General features: G+C 43.2%; 1 protein-coding gene across 1 annotated transcript in view; it reads right to left on the reverse strand.

Annotated features, from left to right (window-relative positions):
- Positions 1–16,435, reverse strand: part of LOC144692608 (zinc finger protein GLIS1-like) — a 470,450-nt gene extending 454,015 nt beyond the window's left edge. The window contains exons 1-2 of the mRNA XM_078561640.1: positions 16,356–16,435; positions 8,763–9,130 (exon numbers count right to left, since the gene is read on the reverse strand). Coding sequence (XP_078417766.1) covers positions 8,763–9,096 — 334 coding nt within the window. The 5' untranslated portion in view covers positions 9,097–9,130; positions 16,356–16,435. The remainder of the gene's footprint in view (positions 1–8,762; positions 9,131–16,355) is intronic.
- Positions 16,436–22,326: the final 5,891 nt, after the last annotated feature.

Raw genomic sequence — 22,326 nt, forward strand, 5'->3', positions numbered from 1 at the left:
TGATGGGAGCCTCAAACCTGGAGTCCCCATTGATCATTGAAAGGCAATGGCACCGTGATGCAGATCTCCATTGTCTCACCAAGGCGCCAGGCATGCACAGTGACATTGTGATGGCTTTAACTAATGAAATGTCCTTGTTCTCCCTTAGGTTCGACAGCACGCACTCGCTCTCTAGACCCCGAAGGGCCACCCCTGCACCGGAGGACCACCAGGCTTCATTTGCACCTGCGTCACACCCGCTCTCTGAACCAGGCACCAACGCAGATACCTCGGTGGGCATTAGATCAGCAGCAAGAATGTCGGTGCACATTGGTGAGGGCACTTCACACTCACTTGAGGTGCAGGCGGAGGCAAAGAGTGCTCAGGGTGCCTGCAATTGGAGGACTGCTGGGGATGAGGATGATGCTCAATTGAAGGCAGATGATGAGCATATGGAGTCATCTGTTAGGCAGCAGATGCTGGATGTTCAGCATAATGTGTGGGAGGATCTGGCGGAGATGCATGAGGTTCTGCGTGCCACATTCTCTGTTGTGGAGGAGTTTATGCGGAGCATGAGTATTGCATTGGCCCTCATTGCCCAGCACACTGCCTCCTCCATTGAGAGTGGTGAATCTCATGGGGAGGCAGCTCCAGGTACAGAATCAGGGGTTTCTGCGGTAGTACTCATACCTGCAAGCCCTCACACAGGCAATGATCTCAGGTGGTCAGTGCCAGTGTGGGAGATGGATGAGGCACCTAGTATCCCAGCTAGGTGCCCGTCCATCAATGGTGAGCAGGGTGGTCCAGAGTGACCTCATGTTGGCACAAGCTGCCTGTCGTCTCTGCGGGCTCCTCTCAGGGGGCTCTGGATGATGGCAGCAGCTCCTCCGCCCCTCTGCCAGTGACCATGGCATCTGATGAGGCTGCAATGAGTGGGGAGATGCCAGCTCCCTACCAGGTGGGGCCAGCACAGGCTCCACTAGCCAGAGGACGACCGCCAAGGTCATCAAGGCCAACAAGACGGCAGAGACAGCTGCCTCCAATGCTGTTGCCAGCAAGAGCGAGGAGGCATCAAGACGCAGCATTCGTAAATGTAAGTTAAAGGCACCATGAGCAGAAAAGGGACAGTTCACAGGTGATTTTCTGTTCATTTATGTTTGGTTTACATGTCTGCTGGTCTGGACATCAACATCAGTAATGGTAATGTCATTATGCATTCAATGTGACAATAACATTAAACTTGGTTTGGTTCTGATGGCCTGAGTATGCTTCACCTTTTTTCTTTCTGGTGCAGGGTATGCCAGTATGTAATGCTGGACATGAGTGGCTGGATACTTTACTGCACAGGCATTGAGTGGACTTTGGATGCAAATGAAAGGGTCATTTCAGACGTCCAGGATGGAATGGCAGCCCTGGCATGAGGCGGAGGCAGATCTTTGGTGGCCTAGTGGAAGGACCGTTGGATCAAAGCGTCCCTGGTGTCCCTGCCTCCCTGGAGGTTACCAAGGTCTGGTTCCATACCCTGCGCGTTCTCCTCACCATGCTCCTCTTCTGACTCACAACTGGACTTGTCATCTGTGACCTGTGCAGGTGTGTCAAGATCCTCTTCCTCCAGTGGGTCCCCCTTGCCAGTGCCTCAGATTGTGGAGGGCACAGCATGCAACCACTACCAGTGACACCTGCTCTGCAGAGTGTTGCAGTGCACCCCCTGAACGACCAGATATCGGAAGCGTATCTTCAAAAGACCTATGGTCCTCTCTACCACCACCCTTGTGGAGCCACGACTCCTATTATAATGCTGCTCAGCCTCTGTTCTTGGGTGGCAGAGAGGCGTCATAAGCCACCTTTTCAAAGGATAGCCCTTTCCACCCAGCAGCCATCCATCCAGTCGGGCTGGAGCACTGAACAGCTGAGACACCTGGGAGTGCCTCAGGATGTAAGTGTCAGGGGAGCTGTCTGGGTACCTTGCACAGACCTGCAGAATCAGCATCCTGTGGTCACACACTATCTGCACGTTCATGGAGTGGAAGCCCTTCCTATTGACGAAGGCACCCGGCTGACCCACGTGTGCAGTCGATGGCACCCTGGATATGAGGGAACCCAGCCTCTGGCTCACTCAGCCTGGCTGGCCTCATCCGTATGTTAAAGAATAAATGTCAGCATCCGTCTGAACAAAGCTTCTGTCACCAGCTTGATGCAACTGTGGACAGCTGATTGGGGGACTCCACATAGATCCCCACTGACCCCTGGAAAGAGCTGGAGGCATAGAAGTTGAGGGTCACTGTGACCTTCAGAGCCACTGGTATGGGGTGTCCACCCACACAGTCGGAGCTGATCTCAGGCCCAATCATCTGAGAGATGGAGGCCAGAGTCTCCCTTGAGAGGCGGAGCCTCCTTCGGCATTGCACCTCAGACATATTGTGGTAGCTGCATCACTGCCTGTAAACCCTGGCAGCAGGATTGTGGCGTCTTCTGTGGTCCCTTCCCTCTTGGACTTCCTGCTGGCCCTACACCCCTTGTGCCTGCGTCTCTCCTCCCACATATCGCCCCCCCCGGAAGCTGCATAGAGACACCTGGCCTCTTCACTCTTCTGCCCTTCTCTTCCTCCTCAAAGGAGGTGCTTCAGCGGAGACCACAATCCCCATTACCAGGGTAACGGAAGGCTGTCTGATACCTGGAAGGGTCCACATGGTCTGAATCCTCCGAGGACCTTGGAGACACCAATATGTCCTGAAATGAAGCCTAGAAATGCTAACAATTGAAGCCCCAAACAAAGATGAAGCTGCCAAGAACTAATAAACAACAAGCAGCCAACTATCTCTAAAACCCCTCACAACTCACAATGGCAATGCTGCTGACCCTTTTTATCCTGCCCTTGGATGAGGTTTAGCAAATTGTCGGCTGCCCACCTGCCCGTTTTGCCCATGCGACAAGTGTGAAATCACGTGGGCAATGTAAAATCTAGCTTAATTGCTTTTTTAATGGCCTTAACTGGCCTCGTAATTGATGGCGGGCGCGGCTCAGGTTCCCACACGCATCCACTGACTGAAATATCGCGCAGGTGCGCGATGATGTCGGGACACTCACCCAATGGCACCACATGTTATTTTACGGTTGAGCAGGTCAGGCATGCGCATGCCCACTCAGCGAAAAATTCTGCCCCATGTCTAGTCTTAATAAATGAATCCACAACGTGTTTGCCAAATCCCTTATGAGCGACTTGTGCCTTGGGCCTCACACAGCAAATAAGCTCAAGGACTTATATCGTGATAATAACGCAATAGGAATGATTTGCAATTTCATATTCAATCTGTTCTGCCACATTATGAATGCATCCTCCTTGACTATCAAGTCCTGGAGTAGGACTTAAACCCAGAGCTTCTGGCTCAGAAGCAGGGTCATTACCCACTGCACCGCAAGTCCTCCTGTTAGAGCTCTAAGACAACTCACACTGCAGCAGCTCAAGAAGGCAGCTCACTACTACCTTCTCAAGGGCAATTGGGGATGAGTAATAGATACTGGCCTTGCTAGTGACACTCACATCCCATAAATGCATAAATAAAAAAAAATTATGCAGGTTCACCATAGCTTCCGCTGACCTCTATGTTTTGCTATATGGGCTCAGCATTCTACCTGCTTTGTTGATTGCTGCCCCACAATGATCAGACATGTTGGGGGTGAAACTCAACTTTGGTGTGAGCACAACACAACGGATCAGCCGCCCTTTATGTACCCTGCCTTTGATGTACCCCGCCCAATTTTCCTATCCACTGAAATCCATTGGCCCAATTCCCTAAAGTCATTTTCCCTCACCACCTCCCCCCTGACCCCTAGAAACCTCCAACGTGGGCCAAAGTTGAATTTCATCCTCATTGAGCATCAAGCTAACTAAAAACCCCAAGATGATTTTCAGCTTCATCCTTAGATATTTTAACACCACTGATGGAATATTTCTGTTGCTCAGTTTTTCTCCAAAGAGTAGTATTCTTGCTTGCCCTTACTAAATTTCATTACCGCTGTTCCATTTTATCACATAGTTTCTCAATCTGATTTTGCAGCTCCCAAGCTGCTTTCTCAGATTGTATTGCCCCACCTATTTTAGTATAATCTGCAAGTTTGTCCAATTTGCATTGAGCACAAGTCATTAATGGGAAATAGGAATAATAATAATAATAATAATAATAATAATAAATCCCTGGGGCACCTCACTCAGCACATCTCCCCACTCCAACATATCTCCTCAAATAAGTTTCACTACTTCTTACTTTCTGTCAATTTTTGACCTAGTCCCAATATAAATAGCAACACAATTCATTCATGGTCTCAAAACAGGAAAATGCCTTCATTGCATTTGATTTTTAGTGTAACTAAAATAGATTTAGTAAGAGTTTTATAGTAACTTCAGTTGGCGGTGGCTGACCCATAGAGGGAGGAGTGGCAAAAGAGGTTACTGGCGGGTGATCTTATGAGGTAGGCAAGAAAGTAAATGGACTGGAAAAGTTAGCTCCAAACATTACCTAACTTAAATCATAAGAGTAGGATGATGAGTCTTAGGTTAAACTGATAAAAGATGAATTTAGGAATGGTGTCAAGAGGCTCTTTTTCACACAGATCAATCAAGAAGGATAATACCAGGACTATTGCTAAGAGAGTAGAGAAGACTAACTGAAGATTTAATAAATTATGAAAAATATTGACAATATGGATAATTTCCTCTGGCTCATGAATCAGTAATAAGGGATTACTAAGGTTATGAGGAGAGAGGTTAGCTTTTTGTCGTAGCAATTTCCATAGTACAGGGTACATATGTAAGACAGACACTGCATCTCTTAAAAATAGATAAACATTTGAAGCAAAGAAAGTACAATACTATGGAGGGGGAGGGAGCAGCACAATGGGAGTAGTTTCTGACTGCTCTAGCACAGAGCTAACACAGTGAATTATTGTTAGAGAATATTAAAATTTAAAATTTTACATTTTATTTTTTTTCTCATTTTTCCTTTGTCTCTTTTCTCTCTCTTAACCCAATCTTTCTTTCCTTCTCCTTGCTTCTCTTTCTGTCCTAATTTGACTCAAATTCACTCTATTTCCTTTTCTGTCATTCCTCTGTTTTTTTCCCCTCAATCCTTAAATTTCATTGGTTAAGCAGCTCACTTGCTACTGAAACCCTCATCCAAGTCTTCATTACCTCTGGACTTGACTATTCCAACACATTCCTGGTTGGTCTCCCACATTCTACGCTCCGTGAACTTGAGGTCCAAAACACTGTTGTCTGCGTCTTAACTCACACCAAATCCCATTCATCTGAGGCCCTTGTGCTCACTGACCTACATTGGCTCCGGTAAAGCAATATCTTGATCTTAAAATTCTCATCCTTGTTTTCAAATCCCTCCATGGCCTTGCCCCTCCCGATCTCTATAATCTCCACCAGCCCCACACCATCCAGAGATACCTGCGCTCCTCTAATTCTGGCCTTTTGTTTATCCCCAATTTTAATCGCTCCATCATTGGTAGTTGTGCCTTCAGGTTGTCTAGGCTCTAAGCTCCAGAATTCCCTCCCTTCACCTCTCTACCCTGCTTTCCTCCTTTAAGGCACTCCTTAAATCCTACCTCTTTGACCAAGCTTCTGGTGATCTTGCCTAATATCTCCTTATGTGGCTTGGTGTCATATTTTGTTTTATAATGCTCCTGTGAAGCACCTTGGGAGGTTTTATTGCATTCAAGTTGAAATATAAATATAAGTTGTTGTTGTTATTAGTCTGTTAGTCACAGATGCCCTGTTGCCCTCATCTCTATCAGTTTGCATTTCCAATAACTTGGAGAGCAAAAATATTTCCAGCTTGAGGGGAAAAGCATTAGTCTCTAACTAACAGGGCCCTACTCCAGCAAAACCTAGGTCATTATTTCCTCTGTTATCAAAATATCTATAAAAGGTTGATGGAGTTATGCTTCCTCTTTTCTGCCAACCAAGGTGCCTTATTTAAAACTTCAGAAGAGCAGTCCCTGTTACACCAGTGGGACATTTCCATTTTCCCGCCCAATTGTCCTGTGAGCTCTGTGACTGAGACTAATGTTATATATAGGGCAGGATTTTGCCCTTGGCATGCGGGATCGGTGGGGGCGGGAAGCTGACCACCGTTCACGATTGGCAGCGCTCCACGATTTTACACGGGTGGGCCAATTAATGCCTGCCCAGCGTGATACATGAGCGGCAGCGCTAAACGCTGCCTGTGCGGGCAGGGGGGGGAGGAGTGCGAGCTGGCTGAGTGTGGACTCCACGCATGCCCAAGAGACAATGCAGAATAATTTCCCTGAGGCACGGAGCTGCCTCAGGGAGATGAAGAATATATTGAAACAATTCATGAACATCTGAAAAATTTAATAAAACATGTCCCTGCTCATGTGATTCTGTCACATGAGCAGGGACATGTTTTCAATTAAAAAGTAAAGTTTTTATTTTATTTGTATTTGCTTTTGGAAACCCCATCCCGCCCGTGGATGAGGTTTCCAAAAAATGCAAAGGCCACTTGGCCTTTTCACCTGCCCGCCAACCGTTAGGTTGAACGTGCAGTGAAAAGTTAACATCAATTTATAACTTAATAGCTTTAATAGACCTTTTAATTGTCGGCAGACACGCTGCTGGCTCCGGCACGTGCCCACCGACCGAACTATCGCGCATCTGCGCATTGACATCAGCATGCTCGGCCGACATCATCACGCATCATTTCACGCTCAGTCGGGTCGGGTGCATGCCCACCCGCCGAGCTAAAAATTCCAGCCATAATGTGTGCTTATTGATAGTTTTGTGTTTTGCTCCACACCCATAATGTACTGAGTTGAAATTGCTACAAACGTATTACACTTGAACCCTTGTAGCCAACAAAGAAAGGAGACTTTTATTCCATCATTGTGGTGTGTGGTGAGATTAAAAGGACAGTAACCCACTGCACCAGTCGACACAGTTGTAATTGCTTCCTTCAGCTGTGAATTATATCCCCTTGCTCATAATCAAGTTCCCCTTACATTGCATGGCAGTCATCTGCTCACTGTATTAATGAATCATTTCTACATCCTAAACTCTGTATTCACAGGGTTTCTGTGAGTGAGATTAAATCCAGTGAATCCAAATTGTGAGCACACTTTGGTATGATGGAAAATATGTCCTAAAGAAAGTGATTGCGATTACCCTAATTCATTTCACTTTTGACATTTAGACAATCGGGGTAGGTAAAAATGTGCAGTTGAGGTTACCATCAGATCAGCCATGATCTTATTGAGGTTTGAGGGGCCAAGTGTCCTACTCCTGTTCGTATGTCCATGTGAGTAAGCAACTGCAGTGATTTAACACATTTCCTATATAAACCACTAACAAAACTCCAGAAAACAATATTCCAGAATGAGAAGAAAGTTTGGAGGCATATCCATTATTGTACAGCGTAGGTTTTTAAAAGCCATTGCACAGGTCTGTTTTATGATGATGATTCATGTTAGTACAATCCTCAATCTGGCACAGCATTCAATAAATAGTTTAATCAGGCAAATGTTTTTCAGATGAAATACTCAGTGGCTCAGTGAGTGAACACATCACCCATTATGACACAGGGCCAAACAAGCCAGGAAGACTCAAGGCTAAATCCCTGGTCAGTGTTGCGTTGGTTGTTCTCAGCCAAGGTGAAAATGGATGTGCTTTAATTGGTCTTAGCATATACCACCAGGGAACGTTCCATCTCCAAATTACTAGTCAGTAACCCCTGATGTAAAGTGAGTGTGCACATACACAGTCATGCCAGACAGGACAGACACAGGTTTGATCTAATGTCTCCCACAGCATCAGATGGTCTGCTGGCAATCACTAACTGCATTCACACATGAAAAATGTCACTTGGGACAAAATACCAAGGAGGGTTGCTGCTGTCCATGGACTGTACCCTGGGAAGAGTAACGGTATTATGGAGTGAGGTAGAGAGGAAAGGAGAGGAAAGGAAAGGAGTAGAGAGAGAGAGGAGTGAGGAAGTGAGGAGAAGAGGAGATGAGCAGAGGAGAGAGGAGAGGAGGAGGAGAGGAAGGGGTGAGGAGAGAGGTGGAGAGATGAGATGAGAGGATGAGAGGAGAGCAGTGGAGTGAGAGAGAAGTGGACAGAATTTGAGCTGTGAAAAAGAATCTTTCCAGACCACATAAACTGATCACTGATATCTTCTTGATGGTTTTAAATATTGTTCCTGAGAAACAAACACTAAAATCTCACACTCTATCTCGGTAAAGCTCTTCAACACCTACAAACCACATGATGCAGTCCGATGTATGGCATTTCATTTTCGATACAATCGCTCGTCTATTTTTCTCTCATTAGAAGATGTGCTGAATGTCACAGGTCGGATCAGTATTTGTTTCACTGCACTTCTTAAGGTGCGCAGTTACACCAGTAATGACTAAATTTGCTGCTCTCTCACATTAACAGAACATACATTACTTCCAAACTTAAACATGAAACTGTATTACTGAAAAGAAACTCTCATATTGCAATCCAGAGATTAAAATGGAAGTTGAGCTAATCAGTTCTTGCCGGAGCTGGTCTTCAGCTACATGTGTATCTAAATAGGGCATAAGCTCGATAAACATGTTTATCTTCTGATAATTTCAGTTTGTATTGTGTGGTTTGCAGCAATTTCCAAAAAATTGACCATGGCTACCGCAGTCGTATATTTTTCTTTTGCATTTAGATGTTATTGGGGACAGTGTGCACTCCCAAGTAGTTATCAAAATGTCCTTGTGCTATCCCTTACCTTTATTGCTGTGATTCTTGAGGAGGAAGCACTGCTTAGAAGGTTTAGGGCTATGCGTCTTATATGGAATTTGAAACTCTTCCAATACATCTTGCCCCTTAGGACTGACACACAGTAAATGAATCGCATCTCCTGTCAGAGTCCTCTGAGGTACAACACCAGCGTGGTTGTTGCCGCATGGCTTTTTATTCCCATCGGGAGAAGAATTTTCTGAAACCATGCTAAGAGCTTTATTGTTTGCTGAAGAAGTCATTCTCGAATAATCCCTCAATGCAGGCATTCGGTGTCCATTCATCATCCCAAAGGCTTGGGATGCAGTACTCCCACTGTGCATATTCTATTCCTTCTAAGCCTTCACAGCATAACTCCTATCAAAAATATATTTGGGAAAAATGTTTAAATATTATATCTTTCAAAAAAGGAATGTTAGAAAACTCAACATGTTTGAACAAATAGACCTTAAATCTTTCCGGTTTTTTTCCTCAATTCTTTGCCCCCAACTCCCCAAATGAGTTGATTTCTGTTGGAGCACGATTCCAAAAGCGTCTCTCCATAAGTGACTGATCTTCGTGTGTGAGTACAGGTGCTGAGCATCTTTCAACCACTTCACCATGTAGGATATCAGAGCCAAGCCTAACTCTGTCCCCAACCCAACACCCACAGACTACATTCTCTGAAAAAGGGTAACCGGACAGCAATCAGGAACAGAGAGCCCAGCAGACTGTTTCCCCACATTAGTTCATGACCGTATTTCCACAGTGTTCCAACTCCAGCTGAGATCAATTAACTCAGCAACAGACCAGAAATCAAACTTGGGGTGTTCCTGGTCTCAGTGTCTCACACAGTACATTTACCCACTGAGCCATAGGGCAAGATTTCTTTCAACAGTTTCTTTTTAAAAATGTGAATTTAAGAAAATTACATAAAGTTATTTTTTAAAAAGTTCTCCTTTGTTACAGTTCCCCTTTAAGAGGATATCACTTTAACTTGGTTCGATCTATTTATTTAATTTGACCTGTTAACCTGTTAAATTTAGTTACAGGTATACTCAAAAGAGTATAAGGAAATTGCAATATCTTTAGATCATTTGAAAATTACTTTAAACTTACTGTGATTCATGTAAAGCATAAGCAAACACGGGGTCAATCCTTCAAATGTTAGCTTGTAAACTGGATCTGACAAACACACGAACAAGGAGCAGGAGTAGGCCATTCAGCCCCTCGAGCCTGCTCCGTCATTTAATAAGATCATGGCTGATCTGATAGTAACCTGAATTCTGCATCCCACCTACCCCCGATAACCTATCACCCCCTTGCTTACCAAGAATCTATTCGCCCCTGCCTTAAAAATATTCAAAAACTCTGCTTCCACTGCCTTTTCAGGAAGACATCTGACAGATCTTTTCCCACTAACTTAACCTATCTATTTCTGATTGTAACCTCCTTATGTCCTCTTCACAGCTTACCTTCCTACTTATCTTTGTGTCATCAGCAAATTTTGCAATCACTCCTTAAATCCCTTCATCCAAGTCATTTATAGAAATTGTAAACAGTTGAGGTCCCAGCGCTGATCCCTGTGGAACACCACTCACTACAGCTTGCCAACCTGAAAAAGACCTATGTATGCCTACTCTCTGCTTCCTGTTAGCCAGTCAATCTTCTATCCATGCTAATATGTTACCCCCTATACCATGAGCTTTTATTTACCGCAATAACCTTTGATGTGGCACTTTATCAAATGCCTTCTGAAAATCTAAGCACAATATATCCACTGGTTTCCCTTTACCCACAGCACATGTTACTTCCTCAAAGAACTCCAATAAGTTGGTTAAACACGATTTCCCTTTCACAGAATCACAGAATCACATAGTGCAGAAGAGGCCCTTCGGCCCATTGAGTCTGCACCGACAAGTGAGAAACACCTGACCTACCTACCTAATCCCATTTACCAGCACTTGGCCCATAGCCCTGAATGTTATGACGTGCCAAGTGCTCATCCAGCTACTTTTTAAAGGATGTGAGGCAACCCACCTCCACCACCCTCCCAGGCAGTGCATTCCAGGCTGTCACCATCCTCTGGGTAAAAAAGATTTTTCTCACATCCCCCCTAAACCTCCTGCCCCTCACCTTGAACTTATGTCCCCTCGGGACCGACCCTTCAACTAAGGGGAACAGCTGCTCCCTATCCACCCTGTCCATGTCCCTCATAATCTTGTACACCTCGATCAGGTCGCCCCTCAGTCTTCTCTGCTCCAACGAAAACAATCCAAGTCTATCCAACCTCTCTTCAAAATTTAAATGTTTCATCCCAGGCAACATCCTGGTGAATCTCCTCTGCACCCCCTCCAGTGCAATCACATCCTTCCTATAATGTGGCGACCAGAGCTGCACACAGTCCTCCTGCTGTGGCCTCACCAAGGTTCTATACAACTCCCAACATGACCTCTCTACTTTTGTAATCTATGCCTCGATTGATAAAGGCAAGTGTCCCATATGCCTTTTTCACCACCCCACTAACATGCCCCTCACAAAGCCATGTTGAGTCTGCCTGATGACCTTGAGATTATCCAAGTGCCCTGTTATAACTTCTTTAATAATGGCTTATAACATTTTTCCCTACAACAGATGTTAAGCTGACTGGCCTGTAGTTTCCCGCTTTCTGTTTCCCTCCCTTTTTGAATAATGGAGTTACATTTGCTATCTTCCAATCTAATGGGACCTTCCCTGAATCTAGGGAGATTTGGAAAATTAAAACCATGTATCAACTATCTCACTAGACACTCCTTTTAAGACCCTAGGATGAAGTCCATCAGGACCCGGGTCCTTGTCAGCCTGCAACTCCACAATTTACTCAGTATCACTTCTCTGGTGACTGTAATTTTCCTGACTTCCTTCCCTACTTCCTTTTCCTGGTTTATAGCTGCTTCTGGGATGTTACTTGTATCCTGTATAGTGAAAACTGATGCAAAACACTTGTTCAATTCATCTGCCATCCCCTTGTTTTCCATTATCAATTCTTTCTACACACTTTCTACAGGACCAATGCTGACTTTGTTAACTCTTTTCTTTTTTAAATATTTACAAAAACTCTTACTATCCATCTTTATATTTCGAGCTAGCTTTCTCTCATACTCTAATTTTTCCCTCCCTGTTAGTCTTTTAGCCATTCTTTGCTGTTCCTTATATTCTGTCCAATCTTCTGGCCTTCCACCTATCTTTACACAATTATGAGCTTTTTCTTTAAGTTTTATACTGTCTTTAACCTTTCTAGTTAACCATGTCCCTTGGACTTTTTCTTACTCATTGGAATGTATCCATTCTGTGCATTCTGAAATATCCCCTTAAATATTAGCCACTGCATCTCTATTGTCCTACACCTTAAACCTAATTTGCCAATTCAGTTTAGCCAGCTCAACTTCATGCCCTCATAAATGCCCTTATTTAAGTTTAAAAACTTAGACCCACTCCTCTCTCCCTCAAGCTGAATATAAAATTCAATCATATTATGGTCGCTGCTATCTAGGGGCGTCTTCACCGTGAGATCAATTATTACTCCCATCTCTTTGCAACGTAAAAAGTGTAAATACAAAATAACAATAATATTAAAACAACTCTGCGGCGCTATCACTTCCACATCAAAAGAATGTCCGTCTTTCTGAATTTCTTTACTTCTCAATCACAAAATTGAATAGTTTCAAAAGTTAACATTTAGACCTCGACACTTAAAAGCCTTAACTTCTCGTATAACCTCAAACAACAGCAAACATTTACATATCACTCCTCACATAAACAAAATGAATTCATAACTAACCCCCACTAAACAAAGCAGTATTAATTTTTGGGTAGTTTGTTGAACTGCCAATTAGTTTGGTACTTGAAGGTTGAATGCTTAAAAGTGATTTATTAGATGGATTCTTCCCCCCTCCCTACCAATGGTTCATTAAGATAATGCCCAAACTGGCATAGTACTAAGCTAATGCAGAACGAATCCAGACAAGAGCTGATACATTTGCAACAGTCTTGATCCAGAAGTGCAAGTGGGCGATCCATCTCAGACTCCTCCTGAGGCCCCCACCCACCATCATAGATGTCAGTCTTTAGCCAAAATTGATTCACTCCACATGACATCAAGAAATGGCTGAAGGCACTGGATACAGCAAAGGCTATGTAGTGCTGAAAACTTATGCTCCAGGATTAGCTGTGTCCCTAGCCAAACTGTACCAGTACAGATACAACACATGCATTTACCCAGCAAAGTGGAAAATTGCCCAGGTATGGCCTGTCCACAAAAACACAGGATAAAAACAATCCGGGCACTAACCACCCAAATTTCTACTCTCAGTCATCAGTAAAATGATGGAAAATGTCGTCAACGGTGCTACCAAGCTCGGTTTGCAGTCCACCAGGCTCCAGACCTCACAGACAAAAAAGCTGAATTCCAGAGGTGCGGTGAGAAGGACTGCCCTTGGCATCAAGGCAGCTTTTGACCAAGTGTGGCATCAAAGAGCTCTGGCGAGATTGAAGTCAATGGGAATCAGATGAAAAACTCTCCAGTTGCTGGAGTCTACCCAGCACAAAGGATGATGGCTGTGGAAAATGGAGGCCAATCATCTCAGCCTCAGCACATTGCTATAGGCGTTCCTCAGGTAGTGTCCAAGGCTCAACCATCTTCAGCTTCTTCTTCAACGACTTTTCCTCCATCTTAAGGTCAGAACTGGAGATTTTCACTGACGATTTCACAATTCCATTCGCAATTCCTCAGATAATAAAGCAGCCCATGCACACTTGCAGCAAGACCTCAACAGCCTGGTTTGGGCTGATAAATGGCAGGTAACACACTACACAAGTGCCAGGCAATGATCATCTCTAACAAGAAAGAGTCTAACCACCTCTCCTTCACATGCAACAGCATTACCCTTGCCGAAACCCCAGCATCCAGGGGGCACATCATTGACTAGAAACTTATTTGGACCAGCCACATATATATTGTAGCAATAAAAGGTCAGAGCATTCAGCGCTGAGTAACTCGTTGACTCCACAAAGCCTCTCCACCATCTAAAAGACACAAGTCAGGAGTGTGATGGAGTACTCTCCACTTGCTGAAGGAATGCAGCTCCAACAACACTCAAGAAGCTCAACACCATTCAGGATAAAGCAGCTTTGACTGGCGCCCCATGCACCTCACTCATTCCCTCTACTTCCGGCACACCATGGCTGCAGTGTATAACATCTACAAGATGCACTGCAGCAATTGGCCAAGGGTTCTTCGACAGCACCTTCCAAACATGCAACTTTCACCAGCTAGAAGACAAGGGCAGCAAGCGTATGGGAGCACCACCCCTCCAAGTCACACATAATCCTGAGTTGGAAATATTTTGCTGTTCCTTCATCATCCCTGAATCAAAATCCTGGAACTCCCTGGCTAACAGTATTTTGGGAGTACCTACACCACATGGACTGAAATGATTCAGGAAGGCAGCTCCCCACTGCCTTCCCAAGGGCAATTAGAGATGGGCAGCAAATTATGGCCTTAACAGCGATGCTCACATCCCACAAACAAATACAAAAAATTCTCATTGTCCTATAACTGGACACTCATTGTTTCCCCCGAGAGACAATCAGCTGGAACTCCCACTCCCCAATCTAGTGGCTTCTGTTGGAAAAGGCATGTGTGTGGACTCTGGATGAGGAAAGGATCAGGCTCAGCTATGATCCTTCCCATGGCTAAATAGTTTGCTGATATTCTATCAATTAAAGATTGTCGAGAAACAGTCATCTGAGTGAGGTACCAGAAGAAGTACCAGCATGAGTGTGAACCAACACTACGGGCAGGAATCAGAGAGTTTGGTGGAGGGCAAGGCAAAACTATGGGAGGGAAAATAGCTTTACTTGGCTGTCACCCATAAACTCACATGCAATAAGCAACAGATTTCAAACCGTTGGCCTCAGTCAGTTACAGAACCAAACCGTTCTTGCACCTAGTTGACACCGTGCACTTTTCACATAGAAGGAACAAATGTAACCAAACAGTATGATTTTCTTGAAAAAGAGTGACCAAAATTATTTGCAATCACATTAAAATATTTACCTTTGGCTTATGTACGGTCCCTGGCATTTTCTAATCTACGTGTCACTTCTGTGACATTTGGGACAATCTTTAAACACTGTAAGTTTTCACAGAAGGTCCACAATGTTGTAACCTTTGGTGATGCTTTTCTTATTTAGAAATGGAAGCTTAAAAACCTCATTTGCTCTTAAATTTTTTTTGCAGCACACAGCAATTTCTAGAACCCACTGTTTGTTCTATTGTGAAGTCGTCTTTTATTTCTTTGCCCGCAACTTTGTGCCAATCATGGAACCTGAATTCAAGGAGCAAAGAATATGTCCGTGATGTCGGGCATTCAATGGCATGCTTCCAAAATTGAACTTTGGTAAGGAAACTTAAGCATTTTCATAATGGGTAGTGATAGGAAGTGTGTTTTAAGGAAACTGTCATAAATCTGAACCAATATGTATTGTTAAAACATAGTGATGTCTTTAGAGAGCTACATGCAGTTTTGAACAAAATTTTGCAGATTAAGAAGCATTAAGTTTCTATTCAGCTTTCACAAACAATTTTATTACAGTGCAATGCCTCATACCCTGTGGTTACAGATCGGCCTTAATTATTTTCTTCATCCATTTCAGAGTCTGTACATACCATGTGTGTATTACTTTCAAGTGATGACTAATGGAGGTTTAATACACAATATGACCATTGCATTAAATTGTAATGACTTTGTCAAAGCAAGGTGCATTAGCATATACTATTCTCAACAGGATTTCTTTGAGATTCAATTTTCTTCTCCTGTCAAGCAGCTGCTAGCTCTGGGTTAATGTTCCATGGCATGCACAGCCCTCTGACACCTCAATCAAGATACAATCCAAGGTTACAATCTCAAACATTCATACCTCCTGAGCTTGCAATAAGTATGCATGTTTACTTATCCAAATTTGGTACATATCAGCCCTACCTGGGTGCCAACCTTGTTTACAATATAAGCACAGTCCCACATTAATATCATGAAATAAGCCCTTCTATAAAGGGATAGATTGGAGCTAACATATTATAATCTCATTTTATAAACTAAATTGTCAAAAGATTCGTGCACAAGCCTTTTTTGGTCACTCCTATATCTGACATACATGGAAGCCCAAGTCCAAGTTCAAAAACCTCTAAGCCATGCAACTGGCAAACCTACAGAAGTAGAGATTTTTTTAGCCCAACGAGTTTTAGGCACACAAGTTAAAGATAAATGTTTGCACCTGAGTAGGTCAGATTTATACGATACATGTCCCACCTGAAAACACCACTGCACACACAGACAAGATTTCTTTCAATAAAGTCCTTTGTGCAAATTCCTAGCATTGCTAAAACATAACTAGTCCAATACAAGCTGCAATTTATAAGTGAATTAACAAATGTTGATGTAAAACAGCAACGGGTTTTCAAAAACATATTCTGTAGCGAATGATACAATGCTGCATGACTTGGTATAAGTATCTTTTGACACTTAAAAAAGATCAGTTTACATAAATGTATAAGAAGAAGTACCTGAATGAGAACATCGCCTGAAACAAGATGCGGAGTGCATCGCAGGATCCCAAAGTGTTGCGAGTAACTCCTGCCCCCGGCCCCAAACAGTGAGGAGCGACGGCCAGGGTGGGAACAGCGACGCTGACCGACAGAGCGATTAGCCAATCGGAAGGCAAAGCTCAGTACGTTCCGCCAATCCAAGGAGAGTGCGAGATGGGGGAGTGGGCATCCTCGCGGATCAGCCTGCAACGCCGGGAAAAAGCGAGCGGCGAGCAGGCGACAGGGGCTCATCTGTAATAACACCGAGAGCACGAGCAGAGACACACTGCAGGGGGATGCAAGGACAGGAGCGGCGGCGGTGTGTCCTGTGTGGGATGTACAATCATTGTATTTAAATTTGTCCCATCGCCGTTCTGAATTTCACTGATTCAAGCATTCAACGCAATTTGGTCTCTGAGCTAAATTTTCTAAACTGTGCAAGAACTAAAATAAATGTTACTTTGCTGTTGGACTTTAAGTAAGCGTTATCCCTACGGCCATTCCCAGAGTTAGGCAGCACCTAGGGAAACTCTTTCGAGTTATCAACAGTCACAGATTGCAACTCTTTCGAGTACAATCACAGTTCTTGGTTTCCGGGAGTGGGATATGAACCCACAACCCTCTGAATCAAAGGCGAGGGTGCTATGAACTGAGCCACAGCTGACACCTCACAGTACCTGGGGAATGTGCACACAACGATACTGGTCCCACTGGACAACTAGAAATAATCTCATGCCATTTGCATTATCTCGCAACTTCAAACTCTCTCATAATTGTTGTCAAATTTCTTAATCTAACATTTCGACCATCTCTTCAAAAGGATTAATTAATCAACAACGTGGAGATGCCGAGACAGCGCACTGAAAAATAACGAGACACTTGATGTTTGGGGCATAAAACCTGTCTTCGCATCAGTTCTGTTTAAAACCTCTCTTCATCACACCTATCTTCTATGTAAATCTCTCCTCACACCAGTTCTGTTTAAAACCTGTCCCCACACCAGTTCTGTTTGAAACTATTTCTCACAACAATCCTGTATAAAATCTTTCCTTAGAAGTTCTGGGAAAAGGTCCTATACCTGAAAATCAACTGCCTTGTGGTCTCTCAACAGGTACTGCCTGACCTGCTGAGCATTTCCAACTGTTTCTATTTTTGCTTTTGATTTTCAGCATCTTTTGTTTTTTGTTCATGGCTCTCAGGAATTCTGAGAGGGCAATGGGGCAAAGCAGCTTTCAGGAGATTGGTGAAAGGCAATGACCAGTATGGCACTGAATCATATAGACTAGGGAGCTCAAAGATTTGAATCCTGTTTTGTGTTATCCAATTTCAGCCTGGCCCACAGCAAGGGTGCTACAATTGGCCTTAGCAGCCTGGAACTAAGAGAAGGGGGAACCAGCTAGGGTTTCCCAAGGCTGATCACTATCCAGCTATTCCTGATGGAAAGTGAGCATGTGTGGCCATCTGGAGTAAGTATGAGATCATTTCTTAACTGGCTGCACAAATGACCGACGTGCATTGCTTTACAAGGTCACACTAACGAATGGTCACTTGGTTGAGAGTACAGCTAGAATCCACAGAACCATGTGCCCACTTCTTCAAGGGGGGGCGGGGGGTGGGGGTGGGGGGGGGGGCGCAGGATTGGGAAAAAGATCACTGAAATATACTTAGAAGCTCTGTTAATGTAGAGAAAAAGGGCAACTGAGGATATTGAAAATTGCACCTAAAACAGAAAATTGTGAATGATTTGGTTTCTGAAGATGGATTGATACCTGAAATTTTAACCTGCCTTTAGCTGAAGGTCCTGCTTTCCATTTTTATAGTCATTCTTCATGTGTGTCCTTTAACAGTGAGTGTCATTAAATTAGAGTCAATGGATGGAAAATCATGCCGATGATTTCCCAAGGTCCATTGGGTAAGGTTCTGTGCTAGTGGTACAAAATTAAAGAGTCTCCTCCTTAATTTAAAATGGAAACACACTGCATCTATTGTCGTTGCTAAATCTCCTGATGTATAAACTAAACTGGGATAAAATATTTGCATTTTCCATTCCTGCCTCCCATTGTTATGTTTACTCCAGCAACCAAAATCAAGAGGTCCTGCAGATTATGAGCCCTCCCTGTACACCTCTAATCTCGCTCTACAGCCAAGTAATTTTATGTCCCTTCAAGTAGATTGGACTTGCCAGAATTTTTGGACCCCCTTCTTCCCTCCCAAGATAAAGCCATTCCACCAAACAACCCAGTCAACTGCCAAAATATCAATGAGGAAGTAAGTTCAAATGTCAGTCAAGACTGAGAGGGTCAAAAGTATTACCAGCTGGGTTAGGAATTATGTGTTGTAATGCTAGTTCACCAATTTTTAAAATATTTTGATGTATACTTCTCCCTTCAGTTAACCACCTCACATCCCTATCTTCTTCCTTGGTTGAACTCTGCGGCTCTCAGACATCACTCTCGAGTTCTGCTCAATGCTCCTGGTTTACTTTGTGGGATATGTACTTGTCTTCATTTCTTCAGGATGGATTACCCTCTGTTGGGAAGTTTCCAGCTTTTCCCAGACTGTTCAAACCAGCCCTCTAGTGGAGGTTCAAGGGATCAAATTTCCTCTGTGCTACTTTTAGCAAACTGATTAACACATTTACAGTACATTGCATTGCTGTCTGCACCATGTTGATGTGATTGTTAACCCATTTATTTATGGAAGAATTACTAATTTAAAATAGGAAAGATAGGAAGCTACTTCCAGTGTATTAACCGATGTGCTAAAAATAACCTGGAGAGAAATGAAGTTGAATCCCAAATGTTGATCAAATTTAAACTCTTAATTCCTGGGTAGCAGACTTCCCCTGTGCACTCATGTGTAACAAAATCATAATTCAATTCAAAAAGAGCTGTTTTATGATATAGTTACATACAGAACATGGAGCCACCACCACCTGCACCATCACTCCCTCACCCAACCCTGCTGATGGTTAGGGTGTTGTTCCAGAATCACAGTTAAATAACTTGCTCCCCTTGTATATGCAAATGCTATTTAAGAACACAGGAATATGGAAAGACCATTCACGCCATCCAGCTTTCTGTCAACCTGGGACATTTTCAAAGGCCAATTTAAAGTTAATTCAATTATTTTTAAAATAAATTTTCTGCTCCAAACTATCTTTCAATAATCAGTCTAGTTCCCTTCCAAATGCTTCAATGGTGTGAATGTTTACTGCACTCAAATGTTGTCTGTTTTCATCTTGGGTGAGAGTGCTGTGCCAATCTCCTTCTAAACGGTCTGCATGATGGTGCTCATTATTATTGAGCACACACAAGTGTCCCATAACAGTTTGACCAGAAATCATAATATTGCATTATTACATCACTACAGATGCAGTGGCTGTTCTTGTGCATCATGACATCACCGCCAGTGTTGCAGCCACCAGTGCACCCACATTTACTGGCATCAGAAAGTCGCCAGTGGGCTTATAAATCCTGGCAAGTTTATCTTCATGTTGGTGCAGCCCATCCAATAACCTTGTTATTGAAGTCAAGGACTGCTCAAGACCCATTTCACTGGCCCCAGCAGCTGCTCAACATCTATATCACTGGGCCCAGCAACGACATTAAACTTGTCCCATGGTAGACCAATGGTTGTAATCCAAGATTTTGCTGTGGTAATGATGATGAAAGTGTCAACCCTTGCCAATATACCCCTTTGAAACTGAAAGCAACTCCTGCTGTTCACACATGCTCAGTTAAATGCGGAAATCCAGGGGTTGCTATCAGTGGTTGTACTGTACTTCCACACAGAGTCCACTGTCGAAGGCCCCCAGTCTGCAATCAAATAGAAATCATTGAACTGATGAAAAATTTCTCTTTTACACTATTAGTCTCGCTCTAAAAACCCTTGAAAATGTTACACCTTGTTAAATGTGGTGCAAATTAGGGTTATTAGTGGTTTCTAAGTTCATAATCACTACTGAACAGCCTAACTGAAAACTAATTTTATATTTGTTGAATGTCAAATTTCTGCATTATAATAAAAGAAATCATGTATTTCTAAAATGATAAGATTGTTAAAAAATATTTGTTTCTGGTATTTCAGCATTACTCCTATGTGTATGTCCTGATCACTTATTTGGTCACTGTAAAATTTCAATTAAAAGTGAAGAAAATTCACTGTTTTTTGTGGGTGGCATTCTTTGAGCTCAGCAATGAGTGCTGCCTCTTCATCACTAACTATGAATTCCAGGCCATTACAGCCCTGATGCCATTGTTCATTGTTTATCAGTGAGGAAGTTTTATTTCTGTCGCTGATCTATAGCGGTGTCCTGATTTATATTAGATTGTGATAGAAGAAATATATTTCTTACAAATTACCTACAACAATACTGCCAGTAGCACCACTGACCAGTGGAAACTTGCAGACAATTTGATTTGTTCAGACCTTTGTCAGAAATATAGTTACTTTGTGTGTGTGGTAGGTTAACAGTAAGGAGTTCAGAGACCAGGCATTGATTGTTCTGGACTTGCTGTGTTCTACTATATTTTTCACAAGTGTTAGTTCAATATTTTTATGTGGTGCTACTAACGTCATGTCTATGTCATTTAGTTCCAATTTTAGGGTTGCTTAGCATTTAGAAATGTAAGTGCAATATTCAAAATAAATGGTATTCACTTCCAGAATCCTCCACCTTTGTTTCTTCTTCAAGTCTTCAACATCCTGTTTCTAATATTAAAATGGGGCATGATGGGAATTGCTCTTAGTTGTGCTGCCAGCATTATAACAGAAACTTTACCTCTTTGGTTGTATAGTGCTTTGGGATGTCCTGAGATCATAAAAGATGTTATATAAAACCAAGTCTTTCTTTCATAAACCCGGGTTGAAGTCAAGGAAACAACTTCCAGCTTACATTGTTACATCCAGAACAGGTCCCAGAGAGGCTTCTGGATGCATTGTAAATGGCAACCTTGTTGAGAACCACTGAGAGCGAGCAGAGTGAAAATGTGTCAACAGCCAGATTATTGTAGAGGCATTTTCATTCACACTTCAGAATTTGTAGACAAGTTTGGAGCATCACTGCATGTAAACACTAGTCTCTGGGGTTTTTTAATTCGACTTTGAACCCAGACAAAGTGTATTTTTTTCCTTATCCTTTTAAAATAGAATGATATAGAATGAAAATAACACTGGGGCCCACAATATTCCTTACAAGAAGAAATAGGGGTTTGCAAATAGGCTTGCGGGCCTGAATTGTGCAACACTTACCTTCCTGTGATGTAGGGTGCAGTAACTGCAAGAAACACATGACGGATGTGAACCTATTCCTGTGCCCTGGAATGATAATTTTTTTTTGTTAAATTATTCCTATTGATAAGGCTACGTGAAGGTCAAAGACTAAGGCCGGAATTTTACGCCCCCATCTCAGCAGGGATGGGGCAGTAACATGCGGCGAGCTATTCTAAACTCCACTGACTTTGACAGGACTGTAAAATCCCCCTGTCGTAAAACTCCGGCCTAAGAGTGTAACGAAGCAAGCACCAAGAATGAAAAAAAAACAGTGGGAGAGAAGAATAGGAAGAATCAGGAAACAGCAACTAGGTTATCTGGTGAAGGGTCATACGGACTCGAAACGTTAACTGTGTTCCTCTCCGCAGGTGCTGTCAGACCTGCTGAGTTTTTCCAGGTATTTTTGTCTTTGTTTAGGTTATCTCAAACTTAGCTTTGAAAAGCCTGATGATTGTATGAGGAAGACTGGGAGGGGCCAGGGAGAAAACAGTTCCATATTTTAGGAGCCCTGGGAAAGAATGAGTTAAAGTCAGGAACAGTTCCTTTCAACACAGGAAATCAAGAGGGTGAGGGCCGGGGAAATGCAGGATGATATATTGCGGCTTAGGAAGAACAGGAGTTCCTGTATGGAGTTCAGCTGAACCGTCATCATCCTAAAACATTAACTCTGATTCTT

Source organism: Cetorhinus maximus, chromosome 17 (genome assembly GCF_964194155.1).
Source record: "Cetorhinus maximus chromosome 17, sCetMax3.hap1.1, whole genome shotgun sequence".
In the NCBI taxonomy this organism is placed as follows: domain Eukaryota; kingdom Metazoa; phylum Chordata; class Chondrichthyes; order Lamniformes; family Cetorhinidae; genus Cetorhinus; species Cetorhinus maximus.